This window comes from Barbus barbus, assembly GCF_936440315.1.
Source record: "Barbus barbus genome assembly, chromosome: 15".
Lineage (NCBI taxonomy): Eukaryota > Metazoa > Chordata > Actinopteri > Cypriniformes > Cyprinidae > Barbus > Barbus barbus.
Window position 1 is genome coordinate 17,651,192 of NC_136743.1, and position 25,792 is coordinate 17,676,983.

At 38.5% G+C, this 25,792-nt stretch overlaps 2 protein-coding genes and 1 pseudogene across 4 annotated transcripts in view; 2 read left to right on the plus strand and 1 right to left on the minus strand.

Annotated features, from left to right (window-relative positions):
- LOC306881562 (helicase-like transcription factor) lies at positions 1-21,160 on the plus strand (annotated as a pseudogene). Its single transcript, XR_013785898.1, has 24 exons — positions 1-54; positions 623-709; positions 2,582-2,748; positions 2,846-2,979; positions 3,053-3,057; positions 3,099-3,155; positions 3,461-3,532; positions 3,628-3,819; positions 3,903-3,977; positions 4,136-4,155; positions 4,334-4,392; positions 4,916-4,963; positions 5,074-5,169; positions 5,263-5,310; positions 6,210-6,328; positions 6,481-6,620; positions 6,710-6,885; positions 6,917-6,985; positions 7,468-7,649; positions 7,738-7,857; positions 8,877-8,986; positions 9,089-9,269; positions 9,420-9,497; positions 21,022-21,160. The product of XR_013785898.1 is annotated as a helicase-like transcription factor (transcript).
- Positions 15,308-19,601, plus strand: LOC306880760 (uncharacterized protein). Of its 2 annotated transcripts, XM_079434503.1 has the most exons (3): positions 15,308-15,907; positions 16,010-16,100; positions 19,318-19,588. In XM_079434503.1, exons 1-2 carry the CDS (start codon positions 15,444-15,446, stop codon positions 16,095-16,097), a joined length of 552 nt encoding a protein of 183 aa, XP_079290629.1. In that variant the 5' UTR covers positions 15,308-15,443; the 3' UTR covers positions 16,098-16,100; positions 19,318-19,588. The 2 variants fall into 2 exon arrangements, with proteins under 2 accessions (XP_079290629.1, XP_079290628.1); XM_079434502.1 differs by having other exon boundaries at positions 16,010-19,601.
- LOC306880758 (glycogenin-1-like) overlaps positions 20,630-25,792 on the minus strand; it is a 12,535-nt gene continuing 7,372 nt past the window's right edge. The window contains exons 5-7 of the mRNA XM_079434499.1: positions 24,284-24,410; positions 23,468-23,687; positions 20,630-22,324 (exon numbers count right to left, since the gene is read on the minus strand). Coding sequence (XP_079290625.1) covers positions 22,157-22,324; positions 23,468-23,687; positions 24,284-24,410 — 515 coding nt within the window. The 3' untranslated portion in view covers positions 20,630-22,156. The remainder of the gene's footprint in view (positions 22,325-23,467; positions 23,688-24,283; positions 24,411-25,792) is intronic.

Consider the following 25,792-nt stretch of genomic DNA (forward strand, 5'->3'; position numbering starts at 1 on the left):
ATGCACTTTTCTGTTGAAGCCACCCGCCAAAAAGCTGAGGAAGAAGAAATAAGCGTGCTGTTTCAAAACACTCGCGGCACTGACAGATACTGCTAATCAAAATTTGACAGCCTATGGTGTACAATAAACCCGTATATCACTGTACAATTAATCCCTCGTGTAGCATTTGTATTTAGGTCAGTTTGCAGCACACTTTTATGTAGTGGAGTCTAGAGGTGAGTGTGGCCTGCAGCTAAACTGTTTAACTTAATCCGTCTTCGCTTGTTATGACCAGAGTTCATTCTAGTTGAATTAAGCATTTTCCTTTTAACTACTATTTATGTTACAGTTATGTGTCGTTTTATTTAAGTAAACGTCCTGCTGCTCCTCACAACCATTCCACGCCTCTCCACGATACGGTAAAAACAACAGCTGTCAGATTCATTTGTGAAATTAATATTATTATTGATGTTCCCTAGTCAACTCTAGTCTAAAGTCAAACCTGCTACAGTACTCTACTCCCAATGTGTTGAATTGATGTCACCTCTAAAATTACTCATTTCTGCTGTCTTCCATCACCAGCCTTCATAGATTTCCTGGATTTCCACAATGACCATATCCCAAGAACTAGCAAATTTAACAGGATTCAGCGCAGGACCTGCCAGAGGAGAATGTTCATATTAGATCAATTCAAGGCACTGTTGTTGGTCTGCGCTACTACTCTGGAACGGTAGGAATCATACACACACACACACACAGATAGATAAATAGATAGAAACTGAACTGATTTAACTCATCAGAAAAAATAAGCATTTTCCACACAGCTACTACATGTCTTTGGGTCAGTTTAGTTTAATGAAAATTTACAAGATTGCAGTATTGTGTTTTGCAATTCAACATGCACCATAAACTATTTTCTCCCGGCATCTCGCGTAATTTTTCTGGCATGCTTATCAGCTGACAGGAACAGGTGACCCATCGTACAGTGTATACAGGTACATCTCAAAAAATTAGAATATCATGAAAAAGGTCAATATTTTTTGACACTCATTTCAGAAAGTGAAACCCATATATTATATAGATTCATTACACAAAGTGAAATATTTCAAGCCTTTATTTCTTGAAATTTTGATGATTATGGCTTTCAGATAATAAAAACCCTAAATTTAGTGTCTCAGAAAATTAGAATATTACATAAGATCAATAAAAAAAAGGATATTTTAAACAGAAATGTCAGGCTTCTGAAAAGTATGTTCATTTCTATGCACTCAATACTTGGTTGGGCCTCCTTTTGCATGAATTACTGCATCAATGTGGCATGGCATGGAGGCAATCAGCCTGTGGCACTGCTCAGGTGGTATGGAAGCCCAGGTTGCTTTGATAGCGGCCTTCAGGTCATCTGCATTGTTGGGTCTGGTGTCTCTCATCTTCCTCTTGACAATACCCTATAGACTCTCTATGGGGTTCAGGTCAGGTGACTTTGTTGGCCAATCAAGCACAGTAACTCCATGGTCATTCAACCAGCTTTTGGTACCTTTGGCAGTATGGGTAGGTGCCAAGTCCTGATGGAAAATGAAATCAGCATCTCCATAAAGCTTGTCAGCAGAAGGAAGCATGAAGTGCTCTAAAAGATGGCTGTGTTGACTGTGGCCTTCAGAAAACACAGTGGACCAACACCAGCAGATGACATGGCAGCCCAAATCATCACTGACTGTGGAAACTTCACACTGGACTTCAAGCAACATAGATTCTGTGCCTCTCCACTTTTCCTCCAGACTCTGGGACCTTGATTTCCAAATGAAATGCAAAATTGACTTTCATCTGAAAAGAGGACTTTGTACCACCGAGCAACAGTCCAGTTCTTTTTCTCCACAGCCCAGGTAAGATGCTTCTGACGTTGTCTCTGGTTCAGAAGTGTCTTGGTAGCCCTTTTCCTGAAGAGGTCTGAGCGTGGTGACTCTTGATGCACTGACTCCAGCTTCAGTCCACTCCTTGTGAAGCTCTCCCAAGTGTTTGAATCAACTTTGCTTGACAGTATTCTCACGCTTGCGGTCATCCCTGTTGCTTGTGCACCTTTTGCTACCCAAATTCTTCCTTCCAGTCAACTTTGCATTTAATATGCTTTGATACAGCACTCTGTAAACAGCCACACCTTTCAGTAATGACCCTCTGTGACTTACCCTCTTTGTGGAGGGCGTCAATGTTCGTCTTCTGGATCATTGCCAAGTCAGCAGCATTCCCCATTATTGTGGTTTCAAAGAACAAGTGATACCCAGAATGTATACTGTAGGGATGGTCATTAATTGAAACTCAAATGTAAATATTCTAATGTTTTGAGATACCGATTTTTGACTTTCATGAGCTGTTAGCTCTAATCATCAAAATTAAAACAAAAAAAACTTTTGAAATGTTTTACATTACATGTAATGAATCTAAAATATAGGAAAGTTTCACTTTTTGAAATAAGTTACAAGAAAAAATGAACTTTTTTTTTAGATGTACTTGTATTGCCCTCTAGCGGTTAAAGTAAAACAGAATAATTCTATCATGGATTTAATTTAATTTGATAACCAGAATATTGTTTGACCGTGATGTGTTGTAGGTCAATAGAGGAGAGATGGTGTCCTTGGTGAGGCAGCCGCAGAATCCCTATGACCGAAATGCAGTGATGGTGGCCAATGTGTATGGAAGTCAGGTCGGGCACATCAAGAAAGAGCTGGCTGCCCCGATGGCCTACATTATGGACAACAATTTGGCCAGAGTGGAAGGGTAGAGTAGTTTCTGTCTTTTCTACAGAATTGTTGGGTATGTTGTTTATTGCAAATTCATTGCAACAGATTACTTTTGTGTTTGATCTCCCTAATAGGGTTGTGCCATATGGAGAGACAAATAAATTGTCGATGCCTGTAAACCTCACCTTCTGGGGCAAAGAGGAGAACCGAGAAGCTGTGCATATTCAGATGAGACGCCATAGTTTCAAACTTGGCACCGAGTTCAAAGGTTCACTCATTTGTTTATTTGCTACTTAATGTTCTTTGGTGAACACATAATAATTAATATTTTATTATCTTAGGGTACTCAACACAAACGTCTTTGGGTAGAGACCTGCTCGGTTTGTCTTCAAAAATATCTGCCATTCCTTTGACTATAGAAGAGGTCAATTTCTTGTGACAGATGTTAGTATAAGATGTCAAGATAAATTATTGTTCTCAGAATTATTTTTTTCCACACAGTATCAACAAAAATGTCTGTATAAACAAACATGTTTTATGTAGTAGTATTCAATGTAGTGTGTATCATATTTTCTTTTTCCTTGCATAATTTTGTTTTATTGGATAACGTAGTTGCATTTCCTTGCTGTTTATGACCAAACAGAGCTGTAACACACCAGTTGAGAACCACCAATCTATATGATTATGATGCTTTTTCATAATTTAAATGAGCTGGCTAATAAAACTTTATTTTTGTTACATCCTATCAGCTGAAGAATGCCTTTGACAAGCTATTTGATGATTTAATGGAGGATAAAACCAGAGAAATGGAGCCAGCAGAGGTCAGAGCACAGAAAGAATACACAGCTGTTTTTTTTACTGTCAATCTCATCCATCAGTCAGTTACAGATGTCTCTGTTAATGTCTGTCTGTACAGGCGGTGTGCACTTCCCTGCTCCCCCATCAGAAACAGGCGCTCTCGTGGATGACCTCTCGTGAGAACAGCAACGATCTGCCCCCATTCTGGGAGGAGAAGAGTGGCTTCTACTTTAACGTTCTCACTAACTTTGCTGTAAAGGAAAGGCCAGAGAAAGTGCTTGGTGGGATTTTGGCTGATGACATGGGGCTGGTGAGATGAACTTAGACTGGGTGTTGTTCTTTTAGTGCTCAGTAAGCCCTACTAGTGCTCAGAACATTTATGCTGTGTTTCAGGGAAAAACCCTCACCATCATTGCCTTGATAGTCTCTAATTTCCACAATGGGAAACCTCTACCACTGGAACAATGCGTAAGATCAAGAAATATTTCTTAAACAGAAAAAAGCATGTGTAGAATTAAAGCTTTTTTATAATGGATTATTAGGACCTTGAATGTCCTGAAGCAAGAGTTTACTTATTAACATATCAAAAATATCACTTTTCAGGAAGGATAATCTTCAACTTCCAGAATGAAATCAACCTCAAAAGGTAAAAAATGTAAATCTGTAAAACTCCAATCCATTCTGAAGTGAAAAACTTAAAAAATACTGTATATATGTATTTATTAAGTTACATGTGTTGTAAAAATACTAACCCATACAGTCATATTAATATGTGAAGACCATGAAGAATCTTATGAACCAGTGAGTTCATCCCATTTGAAAAGACTGCATGCTGATGATGTCAATGCTGACACCATTGAGGAAGTTATACCTCAGAAGAAAGGTTGTTTCTATTTTGAGTCTTGATGCAATGTACACTACTGTTTGGGGGTTGGCAAGATTTTTAAAATATTTTTAAAAGAATGCTCAAAAAAGCTGCATTTATTTAATCAAAAATTCAGTAAAAACAGTTGTATTGTGAAATTTAAAATAACTTTTCTAATGTAATATATTTTAAAATGTAATTAAATCTTCTGAGGGAAAAGCTGAATTTTCAGTCTTCAGTGTCACACGATCCTTCAGAAATCATTGTAATATGTTGATTTGGTGCTCAAGAAACATTTCATCTTATTATTATATTATATTATATTATATTATATTATATATTGAAAACAGTTGCTGCTTAATATTTTTTGTGGAAACCATGATCTTTTTTTTTCAGGATTCTTTGTTGTAATGTTTTTAAACAAAAAAACTAATCCCAAACTTTTGAACATTAGTGTAAGTCCTTTTTACAGAAACATGCAAAAATGATATTAATATTCATCATTTTGATGTTTGTATCATGTATTTTTTGTTTCTTATAGCAAAAACCACAAAGAAAACTGCTAAAAAGCCTGCCAACACCAAGAAAGGTACCATTACTTCCTGTCTTTTCATTTCTCAGGTAAACTGAAAGGCAGACTTTCTTTAGTGTTAGATATACTTTCAGACACAGCTAACATTCTCATTCTCTCAATCCTAGGAGTGGTTCTGCTGGATGATGTGGACTTTGCTGCCGCTCTGGAGTGCAGTTCCTCACAGGTTGTGCCTGCAAAAAAGAGAGCAAAGAAGGGTCCTGGTGGGTGTAACTTTGACCATTTCTTCAGGTGGTTAATTACTGGATGAGAGAGTTTAACAGGAATCTCTGTGGGTTGTCAAATTTCTGTCTGAGCAAGATGTGGTTCTCACAACATACAATGTGCTTTCATCAGATTTTGGGGTGAGTGGATTTAAAACACAGCCTCATGCTAATAATAATGTCCTCAAACGTCCAAATGAAGAATGCAGTATTTTTGAGCACAGAAAAAATATGAGCTACATGAGTCAAGGCTGATATGCAGGCCATCCTATCAACGTGAGAACATCATATCTGGTCTGTTAAATACCTTTCCCCCTTTACAGCTCCAGTGGTGTAGGTGATAAAACGCTTGCTGTAACTTGCTTTAGATGTGATCTTCAAATCTGCCTTTTGCCGAACTTTTTTTCCTCCCTTTTCCAATTTCATATCACATCGGAAAGGCATTTATTTTCAACAAAAATTAGGGAAATAATCGAAAAGTTGAAAATAAAGTATCAGGTAGGTGTAGGAAGGGCTTGATTGTCCCAATAAAGTGGGATATTAAAATTATAATTTACACTCCATATATTGTTATTGCATACTGTTTTATAATGAAATGCAATACTGAGGTGTAGATAATTGCCATAAGCAGTATAAATAGCAAAAAATCCTGCTATTTTAACATAGTGTAAATATAATCTTTAGCTATTTGCACTTAGTGTAAATAGTATCTATTGAATAATTTCTTTTATTTAAAATAAACACCTCTCCCAGCTGATATGTGATGGGAAAAGGAAGACGATTGGGATTGGAAAAAGTTGGATTTGAACTTGGGTCGGCTGCATTAAAAGCCAAATCCACTGTCTGTACTCTTCACAACACTGTCCCAGTTACTGGCTTCATTTCTTATGTAATTTTTGGTAAAACTAGACAATGGTTGACGGAGTTTGTGTAAATAAGTTTCGCCAACAAGACAGACTATTTGCTCTTATTGTAAATAGACACTCTGTTAAAGCTCTGGATAGATGGTGAAATAAAAAAGTAACTTTAACCCACTGCAGAACAAAGCCAGCAGTCCTCTGCACAAAGTGAACTGGCTGAGGGTCACGTCATCAGAAACCCTAACGCTCTTCAGAGTAAAGCTGTACTGGAGCTGCAGTCAGAGCGCAGGTGGATCCTGTCAGCTATGTTCACATAAAAGCTTACACGATTACTGGCACAGTCTCAGTCCTGGATTATTTCTTCATTTCTGTGATGTTTTGCCTTTTAAATCCTACCAAAAGGACAGATTATTTATCTTAATGCCCATGAAGTCCATCATTTGAATTTTTCTCAGGAATCCCCATTCAGAAATCCCTGAAGGATCTCTACATGCTGATGTCCTTCTTGAAGCTGAAGCATTTTGATGTGAAGGAGTGGTGGAACAGAATCATTCAGAGACCTGTGACCATGGGCGACAGAGTTGGACTTAAGTATGTTAACAGCAGCTGTATCCCAAACCACATCTTCAATGCACTGAATTGAATTTCAATGCATCCGTATACTGTAAATGTGTTTTCAGGAACTTGCGAGCACTGGTAAAGGGCATCACACTGAGGCGACCTAAGAACAGTAAAGTGGCCGGGCGCATGCTGGTGCAGTTACCTGAACGGAGAGTGTTTGTGCAGCATGTGACTCTCTCCGAGGAAGAGAGGGAGGAGTACGAACAGATCAGGAAGGAGGGCAGGAAGATCAACGGCAGGTGGGCGCACTTTTGCTCACTTTGAAGAGCAAATCCTGGTTCGACTGAGGCAGTACTGCTGTCACCCCAGTCTCCTGGGCAAATACACAGGGGCAGGTATAAATTAGAGATTAAACAGTTGCTGATTAAATTTATATAATTACTATTACATGAAATTATTATTAAGTACAGATCCATTCTATGCTTTAAAGCTGCAGTCCGTAACTTTTTTGTGTTCAAAATTTACTAAATTTATATAATAAGTGAGAACACCATGAATCCATTTTCCAAACCGTGTTTTTGGCTTGTCCTGAATCACTACGGTACGCCTATAATAAGTGTTTATGTTCGGACTATTTTAGACTGGTTTGGGTAGGTGCCACCGTGCAGTAGCCCAGTACCTGCATGATTCATCATAGACATAAACCGAGAGAAGTAGCTCCGGCTACAATGTTCTTCTGCAAGACACACGCAGTTCTGTTTATTAACCGCTAGAGCGCCAAAAGTTACGGACTGCAGCCTTAACCACTACAGCAGCAGCTCCTCAATCAGTTGTGTTGTGTGTCTTTGGGGAAACAAATGTTTTGGATGTGTGTTAGATGATCCTGGGACCCCTAGTGAGCTGCGGGAGCGTCTCATCAATAAGATCACATTGGTGCTGAACTCTGGCTCAGACGAGGAGTGCGCCATCTGTCTAGACTCCCTACGTCAGCCTGTCATCACCTACTGTGCTCATGTGTACTGCAGGCCCTGCATCTGTGAGGTCATCCGATCGGAGAAGGTCAGCATTGTTTCAGTATTTCAGAGTTTCCCTGAAGAGTCCTGATATGTATTGTCGTTTCTGGATATTATTTGTTACTGTCTCACAGGAGCAGGCCAGATGTCCCCTGGGTCGTGCTCAGATCAAGACCAAAGAGCTGGTGGAGTATCCTGGAGAAGAAATGCAGGCTGGAGCAGCCACTGGGGAGAACTGGCGATCAAGTTCCAAAGTAAATTTAACATTTATAGATATTATGCATGTTATTTTTTCCACCATGTGACTGTTAAGGGTGGGACATTGATGTTGCAGACATTTATGTTGCAGAAGATTTCAATTTAAAATAAATGTTCTTTTGAACTGTTTATCAAAGGATCACAAAAAAATTAATCCCATTATCCACAAAACTATTAATCAGAACAGTTGTTTTCAACGTTTATAAGAAATGTTTCTCAAGCACCAAATCTGCAAATTAGCATGATTTCTGAAGGATTGTGTGACATCGTGTCACACAGCACACACAACGCCTCTGCACTTACTCCCAATTTCGCTCAACATGGCAACACAAGAGCTGTAAGTCAACACATGGAGAAAAAAAGTAACTGGTGTTACTTATTTGAAAAAGTCAGATATTTCCTTCTACATTAAAAAGTAATGCATTACTTTACTAGTTACTTAAAAAAAGTAATCTGATTACATAGCCCACGTTACTTGTAATGCGTTACCCCCAACACTATATATATAGGTAAACAAACAAAAATGTGGAAAATGGTTTCAGAGCAATCCAAAAAAAGATGGGTGAGATAGGTAAACATTGACGCTTTTTTAGTTTCTTGAGGCTAGGGCCGTCAAATGATTAATCGCGATTAATCACATACAAAATAAAAGTTTGTGTTTGCATTATAAACGTGTGCTTGTGGTGTGTAATTATTATGTATATAAATATATACACACAGATTCATGTATATATTTATGAAAAATGTTATTTATATATGAAATATTTTTTGTATTTATATAAATTATATAAAAATATAAATGTACATATAAATATTCCATAAGTATATACATGAATGTGTATGTATTTATATATACTTAATAATTACACACCACAAGCACGTTTATTATGCAAACAAACTTTTATTTTGTATGCAATTAATCGCGTTTAATCATTTGACAGCCCTACTTGAGGCTAAAGAGGTTTTAGTTTTGGTCATTATGAGTAACCATATTTCAGTAATTTTCTTTATGCAGGTGAATGCTTTGAGCAACCTGTTGAAGCTCCGCAATGACGACCCCACTGTGAAGAGTCTTGTGGTTTCTCAGTTTACCAGGTTTATGGATCTTATAGAGGTTCCCTTGAGGTAGTTTTCATTGCTGAGGCTACTATAAACAACAGACTGTACTACATACTGGAAGCAGCAGCCATTAGTGGTCCAGTGTGCTGACACTGCTGCTGTCTGCAGGGAATATGGATTCTCTTTCACACGACTGGATGGCTCTATGGCTCAGAAGACCAGAGCAAAGGCCATTCAGGATTTTCAAGATTCCTCTCCAGGAAGTCCCACCATCATGTTACTGTCATTCAAAGCTGGAGGTGTTGGGCTTAATCTGACCGCTGCTTCCCACGTCTTCATAATGGATCGAGTGAGTTACATTCTCCCAGAATAGTGTCTGCCACTAGGTGGTGGTAATGTCACTGATTGTGTGTGTTCATACATCTATAATGGGATTGAATTGACTCTTATATTCACTCAGAGAGCTCATTTGTGCTTTTTTTGTGTACTGTTTGTTCAGGCCTGGAATCCTGCAGTGGATCAGTATGTTGACAGATGTCATAGACTGGGCCAGAGCAGAGATGTGGTGATCACTAAGGTAGGTACAGTATTTGATTTATGCCATGGCAGGCGCGCAGAGGAATGATAGCGCTGATCCCAACGGCTATTATTACACGCTTCACGTTTTTCTCTGTGGTAAGACTGTGCCCACAAATGTAACAGAACATGATATTAATGGCTTCCTTATTAATACATTGACTATAACACTCAACATTAATGAGGGCATGAGATTGCCCTCAAAATAAACACCAAAATAGAACAACAAAAAGTCTAGACTTCAAAAATTGTACAGCTGAGGAAAATTGTTACATCTTTTGAGGGTGTGATGTCTCTGGCACTGGTATACTGACCCTCATGGCGTTCCAAACCTGTATGACTTTCTTCTGTGGAAAACAAAAGTCAGTCATACAGGTTTGTGATTTGGCATGAGGGTGAGTAAATGACCATTTTCGTTTTTGGGGTGAATCTTACTGTTAAAGTAAAACAAAAATTTAAATTAGCCTGTTTTACTCGCCCTCAAAGCATTCTAGGTGTATATGACGGTCTTCTTTCAGACGAATCCAGTCGGAGTTATATTAAAAATTGTCCTGGCCCCTCCAAGCCTTACAATGGCGTAAGCCAGGGGTTCTCAAAGTCTACATTCAAAGGTCCAAATCTGAATTTTCATCAGTGTCAAAGGTCCGGAACAATTGGTTATTACAAAACGTGTTTTTAATAAACATACATAACATATAACAAATAAACACTCATTTAAAAAAAAAAAAGGTTCCCTTTGCATTCAAAATACGTTAATAACAAGTGCAAAAGTGGCAAAACAATTAATTTAAGTGTCAGCAGTAGAAGTCGACCTATAATGTTTTTTCTCTGGCCAATGGCGATATTTAGAAATCAGGGCAGCCTATGGCCGATATATGATGCTGATTTTTTGGGCCGATTTTCTCTTTTTTTCCCTTTATATCAAAAGAGAGTTTGCGTAAATGGTTATTGCAGGGCACAAGATAGTAATAGTAGTAGTAGTAGCCTAATTCATAGTAATAATACATGGCTCAAAACTTAAGCACCTTCTCAAAACAGTTCTGAAGCATGCTTTTTTGTTTATGTTTGCTGACAGACACCAGTGTTTCCCGCAGACTAGCAAATGCAAGTTGATTCTCTGCCAGCAGGAGGCGCTGTTGGGGCGTGATATATAGCTGTTTCCCCGGTAACGACTGTAATCAAATAAGCGCTACTTTATCAGCCATTACAGGAAAGACCAAATGAAAATTGACATCAGAGCTTTTCTGAAGAAAACGGACGGTTCTTTTAAAAGATACAGTCATATAAAAACACCCGCGCAGCATTTTATTTTTGAAACGCGCAGTGCTCAGTTTATTCAACGAAGTATAAGCCTTTTGGAAAATCTATTTGTAGCGGTCAGTTTTGATATTGTGACAAGCCGCCACAAATAAATGTATACACTGGGCACTGCTATAAGACAAATTGCCATAATATAAGTGATAGCAAAACAAAACAAAAAATTTAAATATTAGCGGTGAAATGTCGCCCGATTACGTCAAACGTCATACGCTCACTGGATGTCATGATGACAACAAATGTCATGAAGGAAACGTTTCAATATCTCGCCTGCAATTTCGGACCATCTCCAAAAGACATAAAAAAATAAGAATAAATAAACAAATGATTTACAAGTTTAACGTGCGTTTATCAAAGTAGGAAATATAATTAGTGTTCTTGAAATATGAAATAGAAGCGGGTCCGGATTGAATTCCCTCCGGATCCGGACCGGAGTCCGGACTTTGAGAAGCACTGGCGTAAGCCATGGTGTTTTTTGTCAACAGTTCAGAAGACGTGAAATAAAGCATGTGCATCCGTAACAAAATGTCCCTCACACGGCTCTGGGGGGTGAATAAAGGCCTCCTGTAGCGAATCCATGCATTTTTGTAAGATAAATATCCATATTTCAAATTTAATAAACATTTTTTTTCTCACTTGTGCTGACTGTCTTTTTTTTTTTAATCAAAGAAGAATTAATTGAACATTACAAAAATATTAACAAGTAAATCCAGATAAACAGTCAAAACTAATACACCCTACAGCACACTCCCACTTTACAATATACCACGCACTGCACTTTAATTCCATACAGTTAAAACTGGACTACCAGTACACTACTGCACAAATACAACAATCTTTTTGCCAGCACTGGATACCATCCAATGCACATCCATGACATTTGCACGTCCGGTTTATATATAATCTGCTGCATCTTCGCATATTACTGTGTGTATATAACGTAGAATGTGTACTACATACTGTGTATAATGTGTATCGGTAACTGTATGTCTGTCAAATAGTACACTGTGTGTACTGAGTATATGTATGTGTATATTACACATTGTCATCTGTATAAGTCTGTACGTATGTATGGTAATGTCTATATGTAAATTGTTTCTGCACTGTCTGGAGCACGCTCTCAAGAATTTCACTCACGAAGGCACATGTGCTGTGGTGATGTGACAATAAAAGTGATTTGATTTGATAAACAAAATATAAGAGCAATCTTAAACTGCAGATCAGTGTTTAAGAGGAGAAAAATAAATAAATAAAACAAATAACCAAATAGGGAAAAAAACAAAACAAACAAACATAGAAACAACTAAACAATAGTTCAAATTTTCTTCCTTTTTCCTTAGGACATATTCAAAGATTACAGCGGGAAGCTATACCAGAAAAAAAGTCATTCTTTTTGTTATTAATTTGTATTAGAGACTTTTTCAAAGCTTACATTTACCTTGCAAAATGTAAAAGACAATCATTACCTCTAGGAATAAATTATTTTTGCATAGGTGGTTTGAAAGGAATGCGGAGAGAGAACAAAATAGAACGCTAGTCATGAATTAGAAGCACAAAATGAGGATTTGTAGAGAAAAATGCCAAAGGATTTTGATATAAGCCAAGAGGAGACTGGTTTTCCTTTGCTAAAGTATGCTCGTGCATATCTCAGAGGCGCTCATGCGATGCATATGTCCTACATCAATCGCCTGGATGTCTTCCGCATATGACAGTCAGCAGGAGTGAGAAAAAAAAGTGTTTATTACGTTTGAAATATGGATATTTTTCTCACAAAAACGCATGGATTCGCTACATGAGTCCTTTATTCACCCCCCCCCGGAGCATGTGAGGGACGTTTTATTACGGATGCGTGCGCTTAATTTCATGTCTTCTGAACTGTTGACAAAAAACACCCGCGTACCCCATTGAAAGGCTTGGAGAGGCCAGGACAATTTTTAAAATAACTCCGATTGTATTCGTCTGAAAGTCGAATTACATCAAAAATGCTTTGAGTAAAACACGGGCTAATTTTCATTTTTACGTGAACTAACCCTTAACTAGTTAAACAATTGCATTATTCATTAGATTTGTGAGACTTCAGTCTAACTGTCATTAAACCAATAATTGACTGAAATGCATTAGTTTGTTTTTTTAACTACTGTTTGTTTACTTCCGGGAACAGTACTATAAAACAAAAGCAGCTGTACAAATTTAGAACCCAACCCATCCCACCCCCTGGTAGACTTAAAAAAATAAATTATAATAATAAAAATTAATTAATATTAATATAGATAAATAAATGTTTTATTAAAGCTGCAGTCCGTAACATTTTTTGGTTAAAAATGATCTGAAATCAATATTTGAGCAAGTACGTAACCAGCCAGTGTTAAAAACTATTGCCTTACTTTAGCTCGATTCACAACAGTTAGCTTATAATAATGTTTTCTAATTTTAGTGGTACGAGTAGGTTTTCGCGGGAAATTCGAGCATGGCTCTGCGTCATTACGTCACGTCTGTAAACAAAGAAGTTGTCCCGGCTAGTAAACTATCGCACGTGAGGATCCTGCAGGTGGCAGATCGTTTATAGCCTTTTCTACAGCAGCTGGAATAATTAAATGTATCATTTTGATGGCGGATTGTAATCCAGAAAGGATTGTGTTTATGAAACACATGTGAATGAAATTAAATTATATTCCAGTTTTAAATGTGCTTCTTATTACAGATAGCCAACGTGGGATTACACAAGTTTTTGTATTTTAAATAGAACCAGTTTGAAGGAAGATTAATTTGCTTTTTGGATTAAAAAAAAATTCGGTTACCATTAGAATTTTAATGGTATGACAATTAGATATACAAAATGTACAAAAATTTTAATCTAGGATTTAATAAACGCCAGCTATCCACCAATGAGGATGAGGTTACACATTGCTGAAGAGATAGGTCGTGTCAAGACATAGGTTGACAAAACAGAGAAAGAAGTAGGGTCAGGAGTACAAGGGGCATAAACTGAAAGAAATACAATATTCCTATTCTCCACTATTGTTTTTATATGTGTTATTCTACCATCTGTATCACAACCTTTATCTAAAATAGTCATATTTAAAGTGCTCCACACCAATATTAGGACACCCTTGGTTTTAGTATCCGAAGATATGATATGAAGAGTGAGATACTTCATAAAACTTATTACACCTGTGTATAGCCTCCTCTTTCAAATGGGATTCTTCAACTAACACTATATCAAGCTTTCTTCTTCGCAAAAGATCCAGAAAACCTGTACGTTTGTGAGGGCCATTTAGGCCATTAATATCACAACTCAGAATATTAAGGTCGGTCATAGATATCAAACAGAATTACTACATAATAAGACAAAATACAAGTTTGAAAATAAAACCAGTTGAGTCTACCATTAAACCACCCCCCACCCCCACCCTTCCCATCACTATTCAAAAAAACAAACACATTCCCATGAACTATGGCAGAACAAACCTTGATCTGCCAGCACCCCTTAATATGGTCCGTGGCGTCAACAAAACCCTGCACATTACTGTAGCACCAACATTGGCCCCATAGTCACATATTGACTAGGTAGTGTCTCTATTAAAAAAATAATAAATACAATTTAAAAAAAAAAGGAAAGAGAGAGACAGAAAGAATACAACTAAAACATTTGTATGAATTATAGGTTTGTTAAATCTTGGGTATTTAAGTCAATTTAAGAGAAATAACATTGTGCAAACAAATTGCAATGAGGTGGTTGTACACATGGTAAACATTTCTGTTAATAACAGTAGACCTGCTGGTAAAGAAGTGACAGGTACAAGAAAAAAGGGAGTGACAGAGATATTGGAGAAAATGAAGAAAAGGGAAGTGAAGGTGCAGTTCAAAAGAGAACTTTTAATTATTTTCCACGGCCCTGACTAAAGACTTTTTATGTGATGGTCATACAAATAGGCGAATAGGGCTGTCCATGTTTCAGAATTTGTTGTGGGTGTATGGGATGGCCTGGATGAGTTTTCCCGGCCTGAAATTTTGTCCCAGTCCACCGCCGACTATGAACTTCTAGTAACTAATTAAGTAGTGAACATTAAAAGTGAACAGTGAAAGACACAGTCACCTTAGAGCATCTCTTCTCCGATTAGACAGCAAATGTCCAGCTGAAGCTCACTGAGAGTTGGTGGATGAATGGGATCTGAGAAAAACTACTGCTTCTTCTGGGGAGTGTAGCATTTTAGGTTCACCTTGATTGAGAATGACCTTCAGCGTTGCAGGATAAAGAAGAAAATTCTGGATGCTAGCTTCTCTCATTTCCGCTAATCTAGCTTACACTGCTAATACTCTATTCACACACATTGCCTTTGTCTCACTCTTATTTGCTTAAATGGCGGATTTGTGTCTACCTTTGAGTGCAGGTGAGGACACGTTCGAGCTGCATTCGGTGCAGCTGGAGCTGGAGGCCGTGGAGAAGCAGATCCGCGACCTGGTGGAGAAGCAGGCCCAGCTGAGAGAGAGGAGAGCCGCGCTGGAAACATCCCGGGCTGAAGCTCACAAGTCCGGGGTAAGTATACAGCACGCTGATAACACTCCCACCACCTCTACTCCGTGCGTTTCTCTATACAGACACTGTGCACCCAGGACGCGGTCTTCACAGATGTCCTTCACTCCGGCGCCGGGACGCCACGGACCCTGGGTGCAACAACAGCAGCGGAAGACGCGAGCCAGGCCCAGGGGGACAACCTCGCCGCCTCCGGTCTTCGAGATCTCCACCCGGAACCGCTTCGCTCCCCTCCGCGAGACGGAACGCGACGCTGTGATCGTCGGAAGCTCCATCGTCCGGCACGTCCGTGCTACGCTAGCTGAAGGTAAAGTGCACACACACTGTTTCCCCGGTGCTCGTGTTCTCGATGTTTCTGCGCAGATACCCGCGATCCTGAAGGGCGATGAGAGCATCGGGGCTGTCGTGCTGCACGTGGGGACTAACGACATCAAGCTGCGGCAGACGGAGACACTGAAGAGGGACTACAGGAGCCTGATCGAGACGGTACGCAGCACATCGCCCGCGGCGAAGATCATCGTGTCAGGTCCACTTCCGACGTATCGACGAGGACACGAAAGGTTCAGTAGACTGTTTGCTTTAAACGAATGGTTATTGTCATGGTGTAAAGAACAGAAACTGCTCTTTGTAAATAATTGGAATCTTTTCTGGGAGCGTCCTAGGCTTTTCCGTGCTGATGGCCTGCACCCCAGCAGAGTCGGAGCGGAACTCCTGTCGGACAACATCTCCAGAACGCTACGCTCCATCTGACTAGTAAGTCAATTCTCAAATGACTTTTGTTCTACCCACTTAAATGATAGAAGTACCCGCGTTGTCCAATCTATACAGACTGTGTCTGTCCCCCGAATAGCGAGGTCAAAATATAAATTTAATGCAGGATCTAGAAAAAATCTGATCGTGATTAAACCAGAAAAACACAAAATAAAATGAACAAAAACAATTTTTGAAGCTTGGGCTCCTAAATATTAGATCACTCGCACCCAAAGCAGTTATTGTAAATGAAATGATCACAGATAATAATTTTGATGTACTCTGCCTGACTGAAACCTGGCTGAAACCAAATGAATATTTTGGTCTAAATGAGTCTACTCCACCGAGCTACTGTTATAAACATGAGCCCCGTCAGACTGGCCGTGGCGGCGGTGTGGCAACAATATATAGTGATATTCTCAATGTTACTCAGAAAACAGGATACAGGAGGTTTAAGTCATTCGAAATACTTCTGCTTAATGTTACACTGTTAGATATGCAAAATAAATCTCTCTTATCTCTTGCTCTGGCTACTGTGTATAGACCGCCAGGGCCATATACAGATTTCCTAAAAGAATTTGCAGATTTCCTCTCAGATCTATTGGTTAATGTTGATAAACTGCTAATTGTCGGAGATTTTAACATTCACGTTGATAATACAAATGATGCGTTAGGACTTGCGTTTACTGACCTAATAAACTCTTTTGGAGTCAAGCAAAACGTCACCGGGCCCACTCATCGTTTTAATCATACGCTAGATTTAATTATATCGCATGGACTTGATCTTACCGATATAGATATCATACCTCAAAGTGATGATGTTACTGATCATTTCCTTGTATCGTGCATGCTGCGTATTACTGATATTAATTATATGGCTCCGCGTTATCGTCTGGGCAGAACTATTGTTCCAGCCACCAAAGACAGATTCACAAATAACCTGCCTAATTTATCTCAACTGCTCTGTGTACCCATAAATACACATGAACTAGACGAAATAACTAGCAACATGGGCACTATCTTCTCTAATACATTAGAAGCTGTTGCCCCCCTCAAATTGAAAAAGGTTAGAGAAAAATGTACTGCGCCATGGTACAACAGTTATACCCATTCTCTCAAGAAAGAAACTCGTATTCTTGAGCGCAAATGGAGAAAAACTAACTTGGAAGTTTTTAGAATTGCGTGGAAAAACAGTATGTCCAGCTATAGACAGGCTCTAAAAGCTGCCAGGGTAGAGCATATCCGCAAACTCATAGATAATAACCAAAACAATCCAAGGTTCTTATTTAGCACAGTGGCTAGACTAACAAATAAACAGACACCGCCCGATCTAAATATTCCCTCACAATTTAATAGTAATGATTTTATGAATTTCTTTACTGATAAAATAGATAACATCAGAAATACAATAACAAATGTAGATTCTACTGCGTCTAGTATTTCAGCTTCATTCATCGCACCCAAAGAAAAACTGCAGTGCTTTACAACTATAGGACAGGAAGAGCTAAATAAACTTATCAGTGCATCTAAACCAACAACGTGTTTATTAGATCCTATACCCACTAAACTACTGAAAGAGTTGTTGCCCGTAGCAGAAGAACCGCTTCTCAATATTATTAACTCATCGTTAGCCTTAGGTCACGTCCCAAAACCATTCAAGCTGGCGGTTATTAAGCCTCTTATTAAGAAACCACAACTAGATTCTAATGAACTGGCAAATTACAGACCCATTTCAAATCTTCCGTTTATGTCAAAAATTTTAGAAAAAGTTGTGTCTGCTCAATTGTGCTCCTTCTTGCAAAAAAATGATCTCTATGAAGAATTTCAGCCAGGTTTCAGGCCTCACCATAGCACAGAAACTGCACTTGTTAAAATTACAAATGACTTGCTTCTTGCTTCAGACCAAGGCTGCATCTCATTGCTAGTATTACTTGATCTTAGTGCTGCGTTTGACACTATAGACCATGATATACTCATAGATCGACTACAAAACCATATTGGTATTCAAGGGCAGGCTTTAAGGTGGTTTAAATCATACCTGTCCGATCGCTACCACTTTGTTCATTTAAATGGAGAGTCATCACAATTATCACCAGTAAAGTATGGAGTACCACAAGGATCTGTCCTAGGTCCTCTGCTATTTTCAATATACATGTTGCCTCTTGGTAATATTATTAGAAAATACGGGATTAGTTTTCATTGCTATGCTGATGATACTCAACTATATATCTCAACAAAACCAGGTGAAACTTCTAAACTATCTAAGGTAATAGATTGTGTAAAAAATGTAAAAGATTGGATGACCAATAATTTCCTCCTATTAAATTCAGATAAGACAGAGATATTACTTATTGGACCAAAAAACAATACACAGAATCTCTTGGATTACAATTTACAACTAGACGGATGCACTGTCACATCCTCTAAAGTCAAAAATCTGGGTGTTATATTAGACAGCAACTTGTCCTTTAAAAATCATATTTCCCATGTTACAAAAACAGCATTCTTCCATCTTAGAAACATTGCCAAGCTTCGAAACATGCTTCCTGTTTCTGATGCAGAAAAGCTAGTCCATGCATTCATGACCTCTAGACTGGACTATTGTAATGCACTGCTAGCTGGTTGTCCTGCATCTTCAATAAACAAGCTACAGATAGTCCAAAATGCAGCGGCTAGAGTTCTTACCAGATCAAGAAAATATGATCATATTACCCCAATTTTACAGTCTCTGCACTGGCTACCTATTCAGTTCCGTATCATTTACAAAATATTATTACTTGCCTATAAGGCCCTAAATGGTTTAGCTCCTGCGTACCTAACTTGTCTTCTACCACGCTACAATCCAACCCGCTCCTTAAGGTCGCAAAACTCTGGACTTTTGGTAGTGCCTAGGATAGCAAAGTCCACTAAAGGAGGTAGAGCTTTTTCACATTTGGCTCCTAAACTTTGGAATAGCCTTCCTGATAACGTTCGGGGTTCAGACACACTCTCTATGTTTAAATCTAGATTAAAGACACATCTCTTTAGCCAAGCATTCACATAATGCATTTTATAATCTTGTACTGTAGTATATCTGATCAAATGTACATTATTATTATTCTTTAGCTTGGGTTGAACAAATCATTTTTGCTTAGATGGAACAGCAGCTACGCTAATTATGTCTCTATTTGTCTCTGTTTCTGCCACGGGATTAACATCCCGTGGTAATTAGAAATTACAGAAGCTTCAGTCTGGATCCAACCCCTAAATGATCTGAGATGACCGAACACCTGAGAAAAGATAATGCCAACCCCTCAGAGGACCTAAGAGGATGCCAACGCTCAGACAACATACAGAATTACCAAATGACCACTGGAACTAGTTGAGACCTTACAATCTGACTTTGCTGCAGTTAAATTGAACTGCTGGTTTGTTGGCCAGAGGATTTTGATTTTGATATTGTGCAGTTGCTTTGACACAATTTACATTGTTAAAAGCGCTATATAAATAAAGGTGACTTGACTTGACTTGACTTCCTAATTGGCGCAAATGCACTTTTTGCGGTGACCGGAGAAAAATTTGGAAAGAAAGACCGCGTTGCTCCATCAGATGTTTTCACCGGGGCATGAAGTCTGGCGGCTCGCAGAATGAAGCTCCCTGTCAGTGTACCGCAGCAGTTTAAAGATGAAAACCCGTGGTTTAGTGCGATCTGAGGAGAGCCTTGTGTACATGCGATGCTCTCGCTCCACTTCAATCTCTTTGCCCGCCAGAGACGAGCCACGTCGGTAGCGATCTTTTCAAAAAGCCCATAGGGTCGTCCTTTTTGGAACCTTCAGCCAATCCAATCAGACGCAGATTGCTGCACCTATTGCGATCCTGTAAATCCACAACCTGTTGCTCGAGCGTGACTACTCGTCTATTGTGATCTGCGACAACTCTTTTGTTCTCTCATCTCCCCTGTAAGAAGATCCAGTTTAGAGCGTAGAGACTGAACATCTGACATGTGAGAAGCGAACTCGTTCCACATCGCCATCAACTCTGTTCTTAGAATGTCCTCAAAGTGTGTAACAGTGTTTGCCATCTTGTCCATCATATCGCTCATGGTCGGTAGCTTGGATTTCTTCTTAATCGGAGAAGCCGACGGAGACAACTCCTGCTGTTTCCGATTGTATGACATCAGGGAAAGTTTATTAATGAATAAAATGAAAAAAAAAAAACAAATCAGTAAAAAGGGGTCAAGCGTACGGTACGGAGCTCTACTCAAGTGCGACTAGGTTCGTGACTCCCATTGCATTAGTTTTTTTCATCTAAATTTGTAAGTTTAACTTGTGTGGGAAATTTGACTATCGGATAAAACATTTGCGAAAGCTTTCATCCTGTGTGTTCAAGACAAAATCTTCAAAGTTACTAATAGTTTTACTAAAATATTAAAGTACAAGGCATATTCACAACAGTTCTGTAGTAAATAAATTATATTGTAAAAAAAAAAATTGTCTAGTACACTGAGGCCTAACTAAGGCTGGATTGACTGAAAGAACTTTTTCAAACGGTCACACAGTTGTAGCAGTCATTTTAATCAGACATTAATATTCGGTCACTTTAATGTCAAATTGTCGCCATTAACAATTAACTAATTTTTTTCTCAAACTCCTAATTTGCTGCGGTCAATAGTTAGTAAAGTAGATGTTAAGTTAGGTATTGGGTAGGATTAGGGATGCAGAATATGTGCTTTATAAAGTACTAATAAACAACCAATGTTAATAATAGGCATGCTAATAAGCAACTAGACAAGAGTGAGAATTGGTCTATACGTAATTGTTACTGGATACACTCAAAAGTGACATTTACTGTGGCACATAAAATGATTTGTTCAATTATAGTGGTTGGCCTTTCAAGACAGGAAGTTCGCCACTGATGACTCTTTCCTCTCTCTGATTGCATTTAGTTTATTGTGAAAGACTCTGTGGAGGAGAACATGGTGAAGATTCAGAAGCAGGAGCTTGTGGACAAAGCTTTCGGAGTGAAAGCCACAGGATCGCAAACAGGCTCGAATTGAGGAGATCCGAGCCCTCATGGAAATTTAGATTAAGATAACTTTATTGCTGTCCATTCATTTCAGATTGTATTATAGATGGTACTTTTTTTTTTACTGCATTGGAAATTATTCAGTAAGATTGCTCTTCCCCCCCCTCCCATGTACACAATATTGGTTTAATCTCAAATGGTTGTTCCGATTATTTTCATTACAATAAACACCATGCTGTCTTTGTTCATGGAAGATTAAACTGGTTCTAACAACAGTAAATTAGGACTTTTACTAGTTCTTTATTTCAGATGTTGCAGGTGAGGGTAAAGTTACAGAGACGTTGCAAACTAGTTATGAACCGCTACAGCATTAACAGTATTACCAGCAGAAGTTGTAACCAGGTGTAGCAAAACCCTTGTGCTTTATCTCTGGTACAGGGAGTGACTGCCCAGTCGGCAAGAGCGGAGTGGCCTTGGTTCACACAATAAGAGTTGCTGATGTGTATCAGAGCCAGTATTAACAATGCAAGCGAGTTGGCAGCACACGGTCTCTTGTAAACACAATATCATTGCAAAGGCGGTCATTAGATTAATATTGAGTGTGGAGTGGCGAACAGTATATTTGACATTTACAAGGTTTGGTATTGTTTGCTGTATGTTTCTCTTTTTTTTTTCCTTCAAAACACTTCTGATATTCACAGACACAAAAGGCAAATAAGTTGTAGGACCATAACATTTACATTATGGCATTATAAATACAAAAATAATGTCTTCGTGTAGTGTCTTGATCAGTGAGATCAGGAACGATGCCCAAGTCGTTTTGTGTCACAACTCCTCTGGAAATGAGGCAAGTGCCATATTGTGTCATACTAATAACTCTTGCAATCACAGTGGGTAAGAGGTTGAGTAGTTGAGCTGCATAGATGATCTGGACTGGTATAAAAATTAGAGAATGTATTTTTATTTATTTTTTTAAATAGTTTTTAATGTTATTTCATGGCCTATATGTACCCTAGTACAAAACTAGATCTGATGATCCGTTCCCTTCAAGTTTGTCACTTTAGGAAGGAATCTAGCTTTTTCTCTATGTTCTGAAAAGAGTCCATTCCCATGTAGTCAGCTTGGCCCTGTTCCCACTTCTGTTTGCGCTCATGAGACGACATCGGAGGTGGAAGGGGATGATGGGATATGTGCATCTGAGCCACATCAACGTGAATATCACTCTGAAGGAAAAAAAAAATAATTAAATTATATAAAGTAAAAATTCTGTGATTTTTGTATGCATTTACATTTTTATTACTAGTACAGTACATTGAGTGTCAATTGATGGAAAGTCATTCATGAAGAGATTCGTACCCAACTCAATATTTCAATAGTTGCCTCTCTGTTGGCTATAATACACCATGTAACTTATGTTTTTATAAATTGATTCAGTTAAATAATTTCATGAACGAGGCCCAAAACCACAGCAAGTGTTTTGTAAAATTATTTTAGGCCCATATTTGAGGTGATTTTACAGTTGGATTTTGCCTCCCAATCAGTGGGCATTTTTACATCCCTTTACCCAACTTGCTAAAATTATGAAGTCCCAACCCTAAATCTAGACTGCAGAAGGTTAGAGCATAATGAGGCTGAAAACATCCATAATGGTTTGAAAACCCCCACTTATTGGGGCATGTCCACTTGCGTTTTAGTGAGAACTAGCATCACCGCGCCTTCTCATCTTTACCCAGGATGCACAGTCCAAACGCACAGTTGGTCACCTTACCACTACAGCATGACTGGTTTGGTTTTAGCTCCAGTGTTAATTATTAAGTTAGTAATAAGGGCTCCTTCATAGCCATTTATAACGTTCCCAGGCAGTAATAAATGGGACTACTGATCAAAGAACTGAAACTTAATGGTTTTCACTCGGCAAATCAGATTATTTTAAAAATTACCATTAAAAATGTAGCTAATAATTCAGAAATCAGATTACTTCATTATTTTTAAGTAAACTTCATTTAAAGTGTTCAGTGTTAGAAAAGGAAAATCAAAATTAGGCCCATTTAATGCACATTCTTAAGTCTTAATTTCACATTTACCATTGTTTGTCAAATTTTCATGGACAAAATCCAGTTGTTTCAAGAGAATCTAGAATTTTGCATGAGAGAAAATTCCCCACACAAATTTAGTTGAAGTCATGCAGATTCGCTGCGTTGACCAACAGAAAACTGCTTGGTTTGAAAGGGACTTCAGAAAATCACTACACAGTAGACAATGAACCTTTTTGCAACCGCACATTTTGTACGATTAGTGCATGCCATTTAGAAAAATAAAAAGCCTATTATATTGTTAAAATTCAATATGAAAGATCTGTTGCCTACCTCTATGCATCCGGAATGGAAGGGTTGGTCACCATATTCCTCCTTCATGAGGGGCAGTACTGAAGAAGAGAAAAGCTCCCACCATTGCAGCAAGAAGTTTGGGTGCATGTCAGATGCATCCTGGGACTGTCCCTTTAATGTTTTGCTTGTGGCGTCATAACTGTAATCCCACGGTTTAACTTTGCCAAGGAAATGAACAACCTTGGCATCATGGCCGTATCTAAGAGAAAGAGGAATGATCAGATCGCCACCGCTTTAGGTTTTAAAAATCCCAAACACTTGCCAACCGGAAGTGCTAAAAAGTGACCTGCCAACTATACTACGATCATATCCAATACACTCCTTCAACACTGATAAAATCTGCCTCCTATAAAAGGTCTAATTTTTATTAAAGCAGAAGTTAGTCACAGGAATTAAGATATTTGTCAGTTTGTGGCTTACGGATTCAAACTGTACATATAAATTAGATCTAATAGAAGCTCGACTAGCCAGAGAACAGCGTGTTGGCTCATGGAAAAAGATCATGCAACAAACTATTCTAAATGACATTTAGGCTCTGTGTAAAGACCCTAAAATAGCTCCACTATTTTTGGAGGGCGGTATGTATTTGGAGGAAGTTGATGTGCAAGGCCAGGAACAGAAAGGATTTCTGTTGGCAACCTTCACGCAAACGACAAATACATAACATCTGCAAGAAAATCTAACATTCATACAAAAGCTCAAACAAATAACACCTCAAAGCAAGGACCATATGCCAGTAACACCAACTTCCAAAATGAAATCATTGTGAAATCTAGCATGTTAATTCTCACTCACTGCTTGAATGCTGGGAGATAGGTGTAGATGGCAATGCTGCTGAGGTTGTAAATGAAAGGAAGGTGTTTTGAAATGTCTGCCGTTGCCCAATCGCTGAAGAAGCTGTTGAGAACACCCTGATCCCCACCTGATAGAAACAAGACAAACAAACAAATTGAATGAGAATTAGCACAGTCCAGTCAAGATGATGTTTCAGGAGCAAAAAATATTTACAGAAGGTTGTAATCTTCCTTAAACCGATGAAGCAATGAGTAGTTAAGCAAACTGAGGCTTTGAGGAGGGGGGGGCACACATGTAAGATTGCTTCAGGAGTCACTTGCTTAGCTGTTTGTTTAACCTTAACCCTTTCTTTCACAAAGGGAATGCAAACAAAGAAAACTGACTTCAGTCTAGCTGACCTCGGATTATCAGTAAACATGCGAGTCACGTTACATATGAAGTGCACATGGTGTCCTATACATGACAAGACTATGACTGAGAACATGTAAATAGTTCAAGCAAACATGAATATTCTATCATCAATTATGCACTCCTAATGATGTTCCAAGACTTTATTGAAACCCAAAATATATTTTTGATTAAACGATCTTTTCATGAATCCATATTAATCAGGCAGTTTAATTCCAAACCTTCTGACACTATGATGAACAGTAATGCTGGGCGATATGACCAAAAATTTATATCACTGTATTTTGTTTTATAAATTTGACCAGTTTCACGGTATGTGACGGTATTTTTATTTTATTTTTCTCATGCATGAATGGGTGTTAACCACATTTTCTACTGACAGAGAGGAAATACTGCAGTAGATTGACTTAAAATGCCCTATTTTACTGTCATGATGAGTGAATATTGTAAAGATATTCCACACTAAATAGGGACTAAACAACCCATTAATAGCCTACATCAGTGGTCGGCAACAGGCAGACCGCGGGCTAAAACTGGCCCGCCAGCAATATCTGTCCCGCGCCCTCAGCCAGATTATTTTGATAGCGGCTGGTTCTGAAATTGATTGGGAGTAACTGTTGCTGTCATGACAAATCTGAGTATGTGAACGGAGTGTGGAGTGGAGTGGTGTGAATGGAGGGAGGAGCGGATTTTTTTTTTAAAAGTCGGGAGTTTCGAATGAGCAGAAATCTGAAAGAAATGCATCGATCCGTAGGTAAAATAACTGACGAAAACGTACCATTTTCACCACAAAAAAAAAATTTGCACTGCAAAAAGCAGCAATTATACCTTTTAAAGCTGACAACCATGTTATTAGCTTGTCATGTGGTAGGGAAAAAAAAAAAAAAAAAAAAAAAAAGTTTGCACACTAGTGTTCCAATAAGCCACTTTGAAATTCTGTTATTTTATTTTATCTTTTAATATACGTTATGAACAGAACTGTGATATTTCAAACATACTGAAATACTTTAGACGCGGAGCGGTGTTTCTGGTATCAGTGAGCGAGGAGTGGAGCGGGAGAGGGAAATGGTGAACCCGGAGCAGAGCTGGAGCGGAGTGATT